This window comes from Sodiomyces alkalinus (assembly GCF_003711515.1).
Source record: "Sodiomyces alkalinus F11 unplaced genomic scaffold SODALscaffold_3, whole genome shotgun sequence".
Classification (NCBI taxonomy): Eukaryota; Fungi; Ascomycota; class Sordariomycetes; order Glomerellales; family Plectosphaerellaceae; genus Sodiomyces; species Sodiomyces alkalinus.
Window position 1 is genome coordinate 2,650,942 of NW_021167081.1, and position 12,667 is coordinate 2,663,608.

At 39.2% G+C, this 12,667-nt stretch overlaps 2 protein-coding genes across 2 annotated transcripts; both read right to left on the reverse strand.

Annotated features, from left to right (window-relative positions):
- Positions 1 to 2,234: 2,234 nt before the first annotated feature.
- Positions 2,235 to 3,182, reverse strand: SODALDRAFT_323349 (hypothetical protein; the record flags this gene model as incomplete). The annotated part of the gene is made up of 6 exons (XM_028609799.1): positions 2,235 to 2,248; positions 2,308 to 2,632; positions 2,687 to 2,807; positions 2,868 to 2,901; positions 2,967 to 2,987; positions 3,155 to 3,182. 6 exons carry the CDS (start codon positions 3,180 to 3,182, stop codon positions 2,235 to 2,237), a joined length of 543 nt encoding a protein of 180 aa, XP_028467901.1.
- A 5,589-nt stretch (positions 3,183 to 8,771) lies between these two features.
- On the reverse strand, positions 8,772 to 10,383 carry SODALDRAFT_332258 (transcription initiation factor iif). Its single transcript, XM_028611657.1, has 4 exons — positions 9,963 to 10,383; positions 9,628 to 9,910; positions 9,371 to 9,573; positions 8,772 to 9,316 (listed from the first exon to the last, which is right to left on the reverse strand). The coding sequence occupies exons 1-4, from the start codon at positions 10,248 to 10,250 to the stop codon at positions 8,963 to 8,965; spliced, it is 1,128 nt and encodes a 375-aa protein (XP_028467902.1). The 5' UTR covers positions 10,251 to 10,383; the 3' UTR covers positions 8,772 to 8,962.
- Between the last annotated feature and the right edge of the window lie 2,284 nt (positions 10,384 to 12,667).

A 12,667-nucleotide genomic window follows, 5' to 3' on the forward strand; every position in this document is an offset into this window, starting at 1 on the left:
GAGCCTAAGCGAAAATTTCGTCACATTCAGCCCAACTGGTAGATGACTAAGAATGACGAGGAACTAAGGGGCTAGGATTAGGGAAATCTATAGACTTTATTCGGTAAATAACGTCCTGAAACCAGCGTTATATAAATCTATAGTATAGATGTATTATTCTTAATAAGTTTATTAACTTTGTATTTGGTTTTTATATCTGTATTCTAGTATTAAGGTTTATAATTCTAAGGAAATTAGAGTTATACATTTGATAGTTTTAAAGTGAAGCGATATATACTTATTATAGTTCCTAGCTACTTAATTTGCATTTTATATAATACTTAGATATATGTAGTTATCGTAATATATTTTAATAAGACTAAATATATACTCGTATATTTCTTTATATTTTCTGATCTAATAAATATCTTTACTTAAGTATATATTAAAAAATAGTCAATATACTTATAATTGATTACTATACTCCTACTTACCTTAGCTAATAAGTTAGATATATAATGCTATACAGTCGTATATATATACTACTTAAAAGGCTCGTACTATAAAAATAATAACTTTAATTATTATAAAATTATATAGAAACATTCGTCTAAATACAATATTAATTAGCTTATATAGTATTAAAGATAGTATATATAGAATAATACTTACTACATAGACCAGTAATATAAAGTAATAGGTATATATTAACTTTAAGAAATTAGTATATACTACATATACAATAACTATTATAATAAGCTGTAATAATTTTGACTAATTATTAAAACTACTATAGTTATTTTAAATACATAATTATTAACTTAACTCTTAAACCCTTTTAGACTAACATAAATATATACATTGAATTATATACTATTTAAAGTCTACGTATCTAAAAGTCTATAAATTACGTAGTTATTAAATCAGGTATTATCTATATTATCGTGTAGTAAAGTTGACTTATAATATTAAGGACTATACTAAAGCGTTAAGGTAGAATATTCGTCGGTCTATATAGTATAAGGAGGAGCAGAGCAGCGTTATGTATACTAAGGTACTGAACTATCTGTTTATTATATATATCCTAACAAAGTAGCAATATGTATAATTAGGTTAGAACTAAAAAACGAGTAAAGTACCCTTTATGTCCATTATCTTCGCGTCGTTTTCCTACTACTATAATAAGTTTCTCAATGCAGTTAACTTTGCAATTAAAGAACTATTTTGTTTCTCGTTTATACTACCTTTATACCCATATACCTTTATACCTTGATATCCATCTTTATATATATATATATTTCAATATTCCTTAACTAGTATATATATATTAGATTAGATATATAGAGATATCAGTATATTAGCGCCCTACGTCCTATACCGCGAGAAATATTCTATATAGGCTCTCTTATAAGGCTATAAATTCATTTCTCTATCTATTTAATATTTTAAAGAAAGTATAATACATAAATTACTTGATATTAAAACTGTATCTATTAGAAAGTCAGTTCTATATACTAAATAATATAAGTTAACTAGTAGTTAGTAAGCTACTAAACTAAAGATATAGTTTAACTTATATATCATTCGAAGAATAACTATTCTTCTAACTATATATAAATTTCATATCTAGTTCCCTTAAGCAGTTTATAAAATTTATACTAGTCTTTATTTTCATACGTAAGGCTTAATTGGGTGCAGAAAGTCTCCTCTCTTTAAGCTAGTTTCAGATATATAGAGTAGTATAATATTTTCAGTATAGTTCTTACGTTGTTATCGTTCCTCTAAAGTAGTTTCCTTAAAAACAATTCCGCAGACCCTATTCCTGTGCAGGTCACAAGGCTCTGTTCCAATAGCCAACAAATGTATTCAATTTAATAGCTAAAAGCCTGTCCTGATAGTATTCGACAGGAGTATCTTTAAGCAATGTAGACTGGAGAAAACGGACCACAATCTCCAACCCATAAGTGGAGCTGTGGTGAGTAGTCAGTCCCGACGATAGGAGTTGTTCTTCCTTGAGACTGAAATTGAGAAATGCCATAGCGAGCAGACATATCTCAGAGTGAAGTCAAGGGCCGATGGTCATCAGCAGTAATATGGAGATTCAAAACAATGCATCACCGTGTCAATCACGACCAGGGCAATTTATTTCCGAGGCACCAATTCCGATCACTGAGAGAGTTCATGTTATGCAGAGCGTCTTCCCAAACTCCAATCGTGAAGTGCCAAGATACAGCCATTGATGCGCCGAGCCCAAGTTACTGCTCGGGAACTGTGGAAGTTGGTTGTCAGTATGTATGAATATCCTCAGTAGAACGGGTGGTTCCTCACTCTCAATCTCCCCAGCCTCGATCGCCTCGGTAATCGCCTTAGGACTCTTGCCATCAACTTGGCATCCCACGCTGAATGCCGTGCCCAGAATTTCCTTCACCGTTCCTTCAAGAGTCTTGGCAAAGGACTTGTATCGCATGGTCCTCGCGATTTCGATGATCTCGTCCAACGAAACAGACTTGTTGTGCTTGATATTCTTCTCCTTCTTGCGATCACGGGGCGGTTCCTTCAATGCGCGGATGACTAGGGAGGAAGCGGTCGGCACAACGGAGACGGCGGCTTGGCGATTTTGTATGGTAAGTTTCACCGTGACGCGGAGTCCTTTCTGTAACGCAGTCTTAAGCAGTGGCTCTTCATCATTGCACATCGGGTTACTCACCCAATCGCCTGTCGCCTTCGCAATATCTTCGCCAACTTTCTTGGGAGAAAGACCTAGGGGCCCGATCTTAGGGGCCAAAGCTGACGAAGCACCAACCTCACCACCCGTGGCAAGGAGGTGGCTGTGATGACAGGGTAATTAGCCAGCTTGTCTTCGGAGAGTCGGGATAGGGTGTCCGTACATGACCTTGACCTCATTGGGATCGAATTTGGGAGCTGAAGTGAGAAGTCGCGTTAGAAAGCAGCACGAGAACAATATGTCAGAGAGGAAGAGCACTTACGCATCTTGGCGGTTCTCCGACCTAGATCTTGGGGAGACGGTCGATGTCGTTGTGACGGAGTAATGGGATGGCAAGCTGCTAGGTGGACGCTCGTGTATTTGTGAAAACGAAAAGGTTAGGGTTTTACAGGAATTTCTGGTACCCACTTAGGTTTACGCTTTCACTGGACACAGTACTAAGGTACGTACCGACAGTCACGAGCTTTGACTTCTCCATCTTGTGGCGGAGCCACACTATAGTGGCTAGCGACTCGGGTCACGTGACACTAACTGGAGTCACGTGACACGTAGTATATAGCTATTCCACTTCGCTTTAGCATTAGATACTCTAGCTTATTATAAGAGATATCACCAGTTTAACCCTTATACCAGGTTACCTCTATAGTGGTAGTAACTATCATCGTCTTTCGATACTAGAGAGAATAGTACTATTAACTATAATTTTCTTAAACCAGCGCTTCCGCACTAAGAAACTAAAGTAAAATATCGAAAACTTACACGAGACCTATCCCACCGCGCTCCACCTATACCGGCCCTAGGTTATAACACTAAATTTAGTTAGGCAGCTTACAGAAGCCCGTCTTAATACTAAGTCTATTCGGGCGACCTATAGAAAACCCTTTACTAGATTTAGTGAATACTAAGCCTCCTTCGCGGTAAACTTAACCTAATATAGATAGACACTATTTTCCATACTAGATAACTACTTAGATACTATAACGCCGAGGGCAAGTTTACGTCTTAGTTTACGCCTATAGACGTAATAACCCTATAGTAATTCCTACGCGTATACTAGGCTTTAGATATCGATAAGCTTCGAGATAGAGAAGACCTATATCCATATACCTGGCTCTCTCGTGTTACCTTAGTATATTCAGCATTATAGTCCTTTAGAGATTAGGCAGAAGTAATCTATAATATATTCGATTACCCCGCTTCTAATAAGCCTTACTTAACACAGGAATAACCGATATAGGAATAGTCGACTTCACGTAATACTATATAAACCCCGATTCATATTTATCCACGCGAGGATATAACTAACACCGCTATAGCGGCCTTAAAATCCCTCTATATTTCCATACCTCCTAATTACGCAGACAGCATATACTAGACTCGCACATAAAAGACTCCTCGGGCCCTAGCTCGCCTAAGACCTTAGTCTAATCCCTACACTACTTAATCTATATATCTACCTTTGTTCGCTTTAGACTAATCCATTACTATACCACCCTTACTACTATAGTCCCCGGATTTAAGCGACCCCATAGGTAAACAGGACTTAGACGACTCTATAGTTAAATAAAGGAGAGTTATATCACACCACGACTATTCCCGTGAATAGGAGGATATAGATACTCGGTTAATACGTCTTATCCAATAAGCTATCTAACCCCTATAGCAGTAAGTCTAGTAGCTATAGGAGGATATACGCTAGCATTAGTAAAAACCTGCGGATCCTCCCGATTCGGGATAATAGTAGACGTTAAGGAATAGAGCCGGTAGCGGTTCTACACTATAGGATTAACATAATACTAACTTCCTATGGGATACCCCTCCCCGTCCTATCGATATAGGCATATTTAATCCTGACGCTAAGGACCCGGAGTAATAAGGAATTATCAATAACGGCAAGTCTATAGTTTATACTAATATCTACGTATTCACCGATGGCCTTAAGGATCTCGCTAAAACTTAAGAGGAATGAGTTCGACGTGTATAGACTACTTGCTTATAAGGTAAAGCACTTATATAGTATACTAGGACCCTTAGCGATACTAACAGGGACCTTATACATGACGGACTAGTGCATAACATCTATACTAAGCTAATCGAACGATTTAAGACTCTAATTAATGTCGCCGCTTCGCGTTAGTTTATAGGTCGATGTAGTATTAGGGATATAGCCGCAGGAAAGTCGCTCGAGGATTACGTCTAGTATATAACCCGAGAAGCTAAAGCAGTATATATTACCGAAGAGGGTAGACTTATCATTATTTAGAACACATTTAATCGTGAGGTTAAGAAGATCATCGAGTAGCATAGGATATCTATAACCTACGCTAAATGGATAGACTATATCTAATATAAAGATACTGCACTCCGATTACTAGTAGAGAGGCCCATAACACATAATAGTTTCTAGTCCTATATTCGCGATAATCGGTCTAATATTAATCGCTTATACGATAAACGACGACAGGATAACCGAAACGATAATCGGATATATAGCCCTAATTACGGTATAATATCCACCGGTTAGTACTAAAGCAGAGGACCGTATAATAGGAACTATCTATCCATATAACAGCAGAATAATCCTGCCGGATACGGACGTAGCGCGAACGAAAATACAGGCCCTTCGCGTCCCTAGAAGGCAGAGTAGAACTAATCCATACCCGGATTCAGATAACAGCAATTTACTAAGCTAAACTATATAAAAAACACTAACTCTAAGTCTCCGCTATAGCCTAATTAGCAACCTAAGGCTATTAGGGCGTATTATACTAAACTAGATTAGCCTAATAAGGAGCCTTCGGAGTATCCTAGCCCTTCTCCGTCGGAATACTATACACCCTATAAATAGGGCCTACCCGATTCCACCGGTAATAACGATTTCTTTGAATATATAGAGGATAGATAGATAGAACCCGAGGAATAAAACAACACTTCCGTAATCTATAACTACTATACTTTTACTACTCTAAGTCCCGTAGTATTATCTCCACGAACCTATAAGTATTATAGTTAGATCTTTTCCAGTAATAATAAACTCCACTACTATATCCGTATAGAGTACTAGAAACTAGCGGCGACGGCGTACGCTACCGACTCTATAATCCTAGGTCTACCTATAGTGCCTAAGGTGGTGACCCCGGAAGTTCGCTAGTCTATAGCAGATACCGCTAAAGATATCGGTACGGGATATAGATTTCGGTCCTATTCTTAACTAAAATATAAGATCACGCTAGACGTTAAGTCTAATAAAGGAATCGATATTTATACCGATATGGGATACTTAACCACGCTAATAGATTAATCGTTTCTTTATTAACACTACCCTAACGTTTCTATTTGCCTTAGGACTATACCGTTAATAGTTCGGGGTATCACAGATAACTCCTATATAATAAAGGAGTATATACTGCTTTCTTTCCAGTTCAGGGGTATATATAACGATTAACCGGCTATTACTAAGTTTACACGTAAAGCCTTAGTTATAGATAATCTGCGAACTAATCTACTACTAGGTATAGAATATATATCGCCTAAACACTTTAATGTCTCGAATGGTATAAATATTATATATATTAAAAGCTACTAGATATCTATCCCCATAATATTCTATAACAGGTCCTAATAACACTATAATAAGGTAATAGCATATATATAGGCTACCTTAGCCCTACACGCTTCTAGTGTGCTATGCGTCCTTTATTCGGCCCCACACGACTAAGACTATATCTTTAAGCTAGTAGGTCTCCTAGTTAAAATATACGCGTTACTTTATAACGCAAGACTATAAGATATCCTACCCCGGAACGAGTCCGAATCCGAAGCAGTTATAATACCAGGTATATATATAGAGTACCTTACCTCTATTAAGCCGGGAGCCACTATATAGATAGTCGAAGCACTCTACACGGAATTAATACCGGAAGATATACTAAAAGACTACACTATATAGCAGGCCCAACCTCGAGTACCGTAACCTAAAAGGGTAATAAAGGATATCGAATCTCTCGACTAATTTATAATTCTATACCCGATAGGCGTTTATATATATAAACGTTACGGTACACAGGCCCTAAACAGGGTAGTTTCAGAGTGCTAGGATGTATTCTAGGACAAGGGTTTTGCGCGCGTTCTGGAGGATCTATATATACGTATTATTATACGGCCCGATTAGTATAACCGGATCCCTAAAAGATATCGTCTCTACCCTGCTAATACCGACGATAAGGAGGTTATTAAGGATAACACGGATAAACTCGTCACCGATAGTAAGGCTTACCGTACTATCCACTATATCCCGTTCTCCTGGCCGGTTTTTATTATTTACACGGTCGAGAATAGTAAACGAAAGGGTCGTATAGTCGTTATTATTCGACCACTTAACGATACTACGATACCCGATATATACCCTATACGTATATAGGAAAAGATCCTATACTATATGTCTAGCAAAAAGTATATCACGGTACTTAACGCTATTAGTTTTTACTACTAATAGTAAGTTCACCTAGACTATAGATAGGCATTTACGATTTCTATACGAAATAGGCAGTTTACGTTCTGTTACCCGTTTATAGATTTTAAGAATTCGAACGCCTATATTTAGAGGATAATAGATAACCTATTACTAGGTATACACGCTATCACTTACTATAACGATATCGTGATTTATAGTAACACTTTAGAAGAACACCTTTAATACCTACGGGAAATCTTCACACTATTCCAATAATATAATATCTTTAATAGACCCTAGAAGTCCTTTATCGGAATACTATCCGCTTTAGTGCTTAGTAAAATAGTCGACGCGTAAAGCCTTTCCACACTAAAGGAGAAGATTAAGGCTATTAGCACTATCGAGTTCCCGAGAACCCTTAAGAGTTTAGAATACTAGATCGGATTAGCTAATTCGCTATAATACTATATCCCGCGTTTCGCTATAAAGATAAAGCCACTCGAGGAATAGAAGGTAAACCTCTTTAAGTAATACCGTAGACTTTAAACCACGGATACACGGTAACCCTATATTAAGAAGCTTACTGCTAAAAGGAACTCGAAGCCAGCCCGTATAGCGTAGGCTAGGTCTATTCATATACTACTACCGATAGCCAAAGAGATCACAGGATTCAGAGACGTGAAGCAATCTTTATATAAGAATATCACACTCACGCTTTTTAATCTATATAATAGATTTTTCGTGGAATTCGACGCGTCGGGCGGGGGAATTAGCGTATAGGTATAAAGAGGGGAGTGCCTTCTATAATTCCTAGAGTCTCGCGAGGACTTAACGAATAATCTTATCACGATACCCCCTCCTTAATTCTTATTAGTCCCTAAGTGATCTTCTATCGCTCTATAGTAGCCTATTACTCCTTATAGTACACCTATAATAACGCCTCGGTTTACGTTAGTGTTATCTTTCTAGTACGGAAACGCTAGTTTATAAGAACGTAATTAATAGTGCTATTCTCCTTAGTATTAAATCAAAAGCATAATAGTTACTACTATCTATAAAGATAGTATAGTATTATAGTATAAATAGTATAGTCTTAATATAGTATAAATAGTGTAGTCTTAATATAGTATAACCTAGAGATATCTTATAGAAGACCTACGCTCTCGCTAGTAGAGTATTACCTCTTACTATCTCTGCCTATATCGCCACTCTATAGCTAGTAGTTACGTGACTACTCCTTAGTATAGCTCTTACTATAATTACAGTTATACTATATTCGATAATACTTTCCTAACCCTTTTTTAGGCACTTAGTAGGGAGACCTTACGTTTTAATATCGAGATCTTAAATAAAATATTTGAGTAGGGCTATAAACCCGGCGCTAATATATATATATATATATACCGCACCTATATTATATATACACTTTATATAGAATATCGTAGGTAATATAGTAAACCTTAATATATTACTTCCTATACTATAACTCTAAATCTAACCATCCAAAGCAATATAATAATAAGTCACGATATCCTATATAATATCCTATATAAAATAACCGATTACCCTTATAGGTCCAAGCTAAGTATTAAGATTAAGTTAGTTACTATATTACGGACGATTTTTTACATAATATATATATACAAAATAGGTGCGGTATATATACATCTTAGCGGTAGCGTCATGGCCCCACTAAAATGACACTTGTGAGGTCTCGATATTGAAACTTGAGGTCTCCCCATTGAATCCCCTTTTTTTTACTAGCCAATCCTTTATAGGGTACGACCTAGTAATATTAAATAGGGTTAAGTTGATGCATCTGGAAGAACATCCACCAAGTCTAGCTCATCATCTTCATCAGGTCCTGCGTCGGGTGCGCTCTCAGCCAATGCCTGGTTTTGAATAAACTTGAACTCCGGCTTTAGCTCCCATTCATTGGCGTGAGGACCTGAACGATTGAGGGCAGCAACCTTCTCCAGCTCTTGTCGCAAGTACGCCTCTGGCTGGTTGAACGTTGCCTTGAGGACAGACATCTTCCAATATTGATATCGGTTGGTAAATGCATCCAACAGGGCCTCCCGCAATTCAGCCTCGTCCATGCGAATAGCTTTATTGACGAGCTTCTTCTGTTTGGTGGCCTTGACAGCGTTGGTTGTTTTCTAAGTCAAATTAGAACCGGGACCTCTGAACAGAAATAGCCTAAGGATGCGTACAACGAAGGACCCGAACTTAGCTTGAGCAGCAGCTGAGCCTTGTTGGATGACACCCGATATTTGATGATGGTCCACAATCTTGAGTGTGTGCTTGGGTTTCTGCGCCTCCATTTGTTTCAGCTGCAGTATGGCGCGGTTTTCCTCGTTGTCAACAGGCTTGCATCCCATCTCGTATTGAATGCGTGCCGCAATCTTTGTTCTTTCTGTGTCCTGTCAGGTACAGGCACCCACCAGCCGCGCAACGCGTAACCACTCACTCGGAATCGCCTTTCGGTAGTATGGTTGCCATTTAGCCTTTCTGTCGAATGGTTTTCTAGCCGGTCTCTCTTTCACTTTTTCAGTCCTAGCTCGCAGTAAATGGGCTGGTATCCCGCTAGCGGCGTCATTTCTCGCCTTCGATCTAGTGTTGAAAGTAGGAAGGTCCTCCTCCGTAAAGACGTAAGTGTTCTGGCTAATGTCAGGGTTCATTTCGAGGTCGTATTCCCTTGGGACGAGCTGGTGCCCCGCGAGCTCCGTATTCAGGAGCATGCGGAATCGGTGCTGCCAACCTTAGCATGACAACTTCCAAGGACGAGACGGGATGTAAACCAACATCTATCGTGCCGTCCGGGCGTATTACATCCCACTGCCTCATCGTGCCCACTTCAATATCCGCGTCATCAGGAAGCTTACTCCAAGCATCCCAGATTTCCTTGGGGACTTTTGCTAGGTACGCCTGATCAAACGAGCCTTGCGAGACAGCTGAATCAAAGAACTCAAGGTCCCCAGCATCTTCGTATAGATCGTCTTCATCGGGTAGGGCAACAGCGGAGCCACTGAATGCATCAGGGTCTGGTTTAATGTATGGCGATTCCGCTTTGATTTGAACAGGTTGGGCCATGGCGATGACCTCCGGGTGAAAGTGTTAGCAGTCCAGGCAGCAATGAGCAATGACGTTGCAGAATCTAGAGCTCAACAGGTAAAATTGGTGACTTGTAGGGTGGAAAGAGGGTAGTGATTACCTACCCGGGAAGGGGGGGGGGTGTATGCACAGTCTGTCGGACAGGCCGTAAGATTGACGGTCATGTAACGGGCACGGATTTGACCGAAGGATTGTACCCTTAGTAATCGGGGTGGACACCTGCAGAATCTTCACTATAGAAATTATAGTGGCAGGAGTTCTGTCGTATGGGCAGGACAACGACGTGGTCTATAGGGGATCCAGGGGGGATCCACTACCTGACTAAGGTCTTCGTGTCGCACGTCAAATAGCACTTGGATGATTAACTTAGTAGAGCAGAAATCTCGTGTAGGTGTTTTCTATTAAGTTACGTCTGTGTGAGTCTCTTAGGCCCTTACTTTAGGTGGTAAAGACTCTGTTATAGGTACTATATTATTTGGATCCTATCCGGTCTTTTCCGGTATCCGCCCCTATTATATCCTGATACCCGAGGTCCGATGCCCTTAGTCAGGGAGTGGATCCCCCCTGGATCCCCTATAGACTATGTTATGGTCCTGCCTATACGACACTTTGGGCCTCGGGTATTAGGATATAATAGGGGCGGATACCGGAAAAGACCGGATAGGATCTAATTAATATAGTACCTATAACAGGGTCTTCACCACCTAAATTAAGGGTATAAGAGACATATATAGACGTAACTTAATGGAAAACACCTATACGAGATTTCTACTCTACTAAGTTAATTATCGAAGTGCTATTTAATATACGATAGTTATAAGCCCGGTTTATAACGTCTAAACGATAGATATTAATAAGGCTACCCCTATTCCACAATAAAAGTAATCACGTTTATATAAGCACTCTTAAATAACTACTATCAACCTGATTAGAGTACTTAAGCGATTAATTAACCTACTAACCTACCTATTAATTAATTAATTAACCAATAAGTAAGTAAAGATATCTTTTAACGTATCTAACGCCGAATAAAAGGCGGCCGCTATTACCCTTATTAATTAAAGGGATTAGGTAATATAGGAGCGCGCCGTGCGCGGTAAATCTACCTCCTACTAGGAAAACTATCTCGATCTAAAGCTAAGTAATAAGGAGGCTAACGCCTACCTACTTCTTAAGCCTACGCCACTTAATATCCGTAAATATAAGGCTCTCGCCGTGGACCCTAACGTGGAGGAGGCTATAGCCACCACTATCACGGCTACTCCGTCTTCCACTATTATACTAAAGGGCGACAAGGAAGTCGCGGGCGCCGCCGCTACTATAGCGGCTATAGCCGCCGGTAAGAAAAAAACGGCCGCCCGCCGGAAGGTTACGACCACGGCCGTAACGAAAGAACTAATAACTAGGACGCTTATATCTATCGATTACCTCTCTAAAAAGGGGCGTACGCGTTACCTCTAAGATCGCCGTGTATACTATAAAAAAAAGACAGACTACGATATATAGTAGAAGGAATTTAATAAGGTACGCTCCTATATCGAAAGGACCGTTTATACTATATTATATAGCCTCCTTACCTAGCTATAGGATACTACCGTAAATAACCCACGGGCTTAGGCTTACTCTCCTATACGCGCACGTAGGACTAACCCCTATAGATCTCTATAAGGAAGCCCTAGTCCTATACCGATAATACACTACGCCTATAAAGGCTATACCTAAGAATATAAACGCTTAGGTAATAAGCCAGAAAATAGCGATAATACACTATAAATATATAGGCGTTTTAGAGCTATTAAGCGTGGACCGTCAAGTAGAAGTCGCCTTAAAAGCTATTAGACCTATCGCCCAGGAATAGAGTAATAACTACCTAGTAAATAACTATAATAAGATTATAGAAAATAAGCTAACGATTAACGACTTCGTAACGGCTCTACGTGCAGTTCTTAGTAATATAAAAAGCCTATAATTCTCTACCGTAAAGCCTAGAGTCGGGAGAGGCACCTTTAGTACCCTTAGGAACCTCTCCGATACTAAGGATGCTACTAATAATAAAGATAATAAGAAGCGTCCTCGTAGCAATACGTCCGTAAAGGCTATCCCTCCCGTAATAAGGAGGCCTTACGAGATATATAAAAACCCCTATACTACCGCCGCCTACTAGTATATAAGGCCGGATATACGCCCTTATACCTAGTATAGCCGTGAAGATATTATAAAGGTCGCGGAAAAGAAGATATATAACTATAGTTTTAAAAGCCGCGTGGATACCGCGATATAGAAGAGGCGGGAAGCCTTAGGGGCTATTACCGCTAATAAGATAAAGGAAGTCTAGGAAGATTAACTCTATAATACTACGCCTACTATAATAGTTTATAAAGACCTATCCGTTACCG

Bases quoted from the DNA above. Each gene is read 5' to 3' on its own strand.
- SODALDRAFT_332258 (XM_028611657.1), bottom strand. From the start codon at position 10,250: ATGGCCCAACCTGTTCAAATCAAAGCGGAATCGCCATACATTAAACCA. The intron at 9,574-9,627 runs GTGAGTGGTTAC...GACAGGACACAG, and splicing joins CTACCGAAAGGCGATTCCGA to AAAGAACAAAGATTGCGGCA. The intron at 9,317-9,370 runs GTACGCATCCTT...AATTTGACTTAG, and splicing joins CTAAGTTCGGGTCCTTCGTT to AAAACAACCAACGCTGTCAA.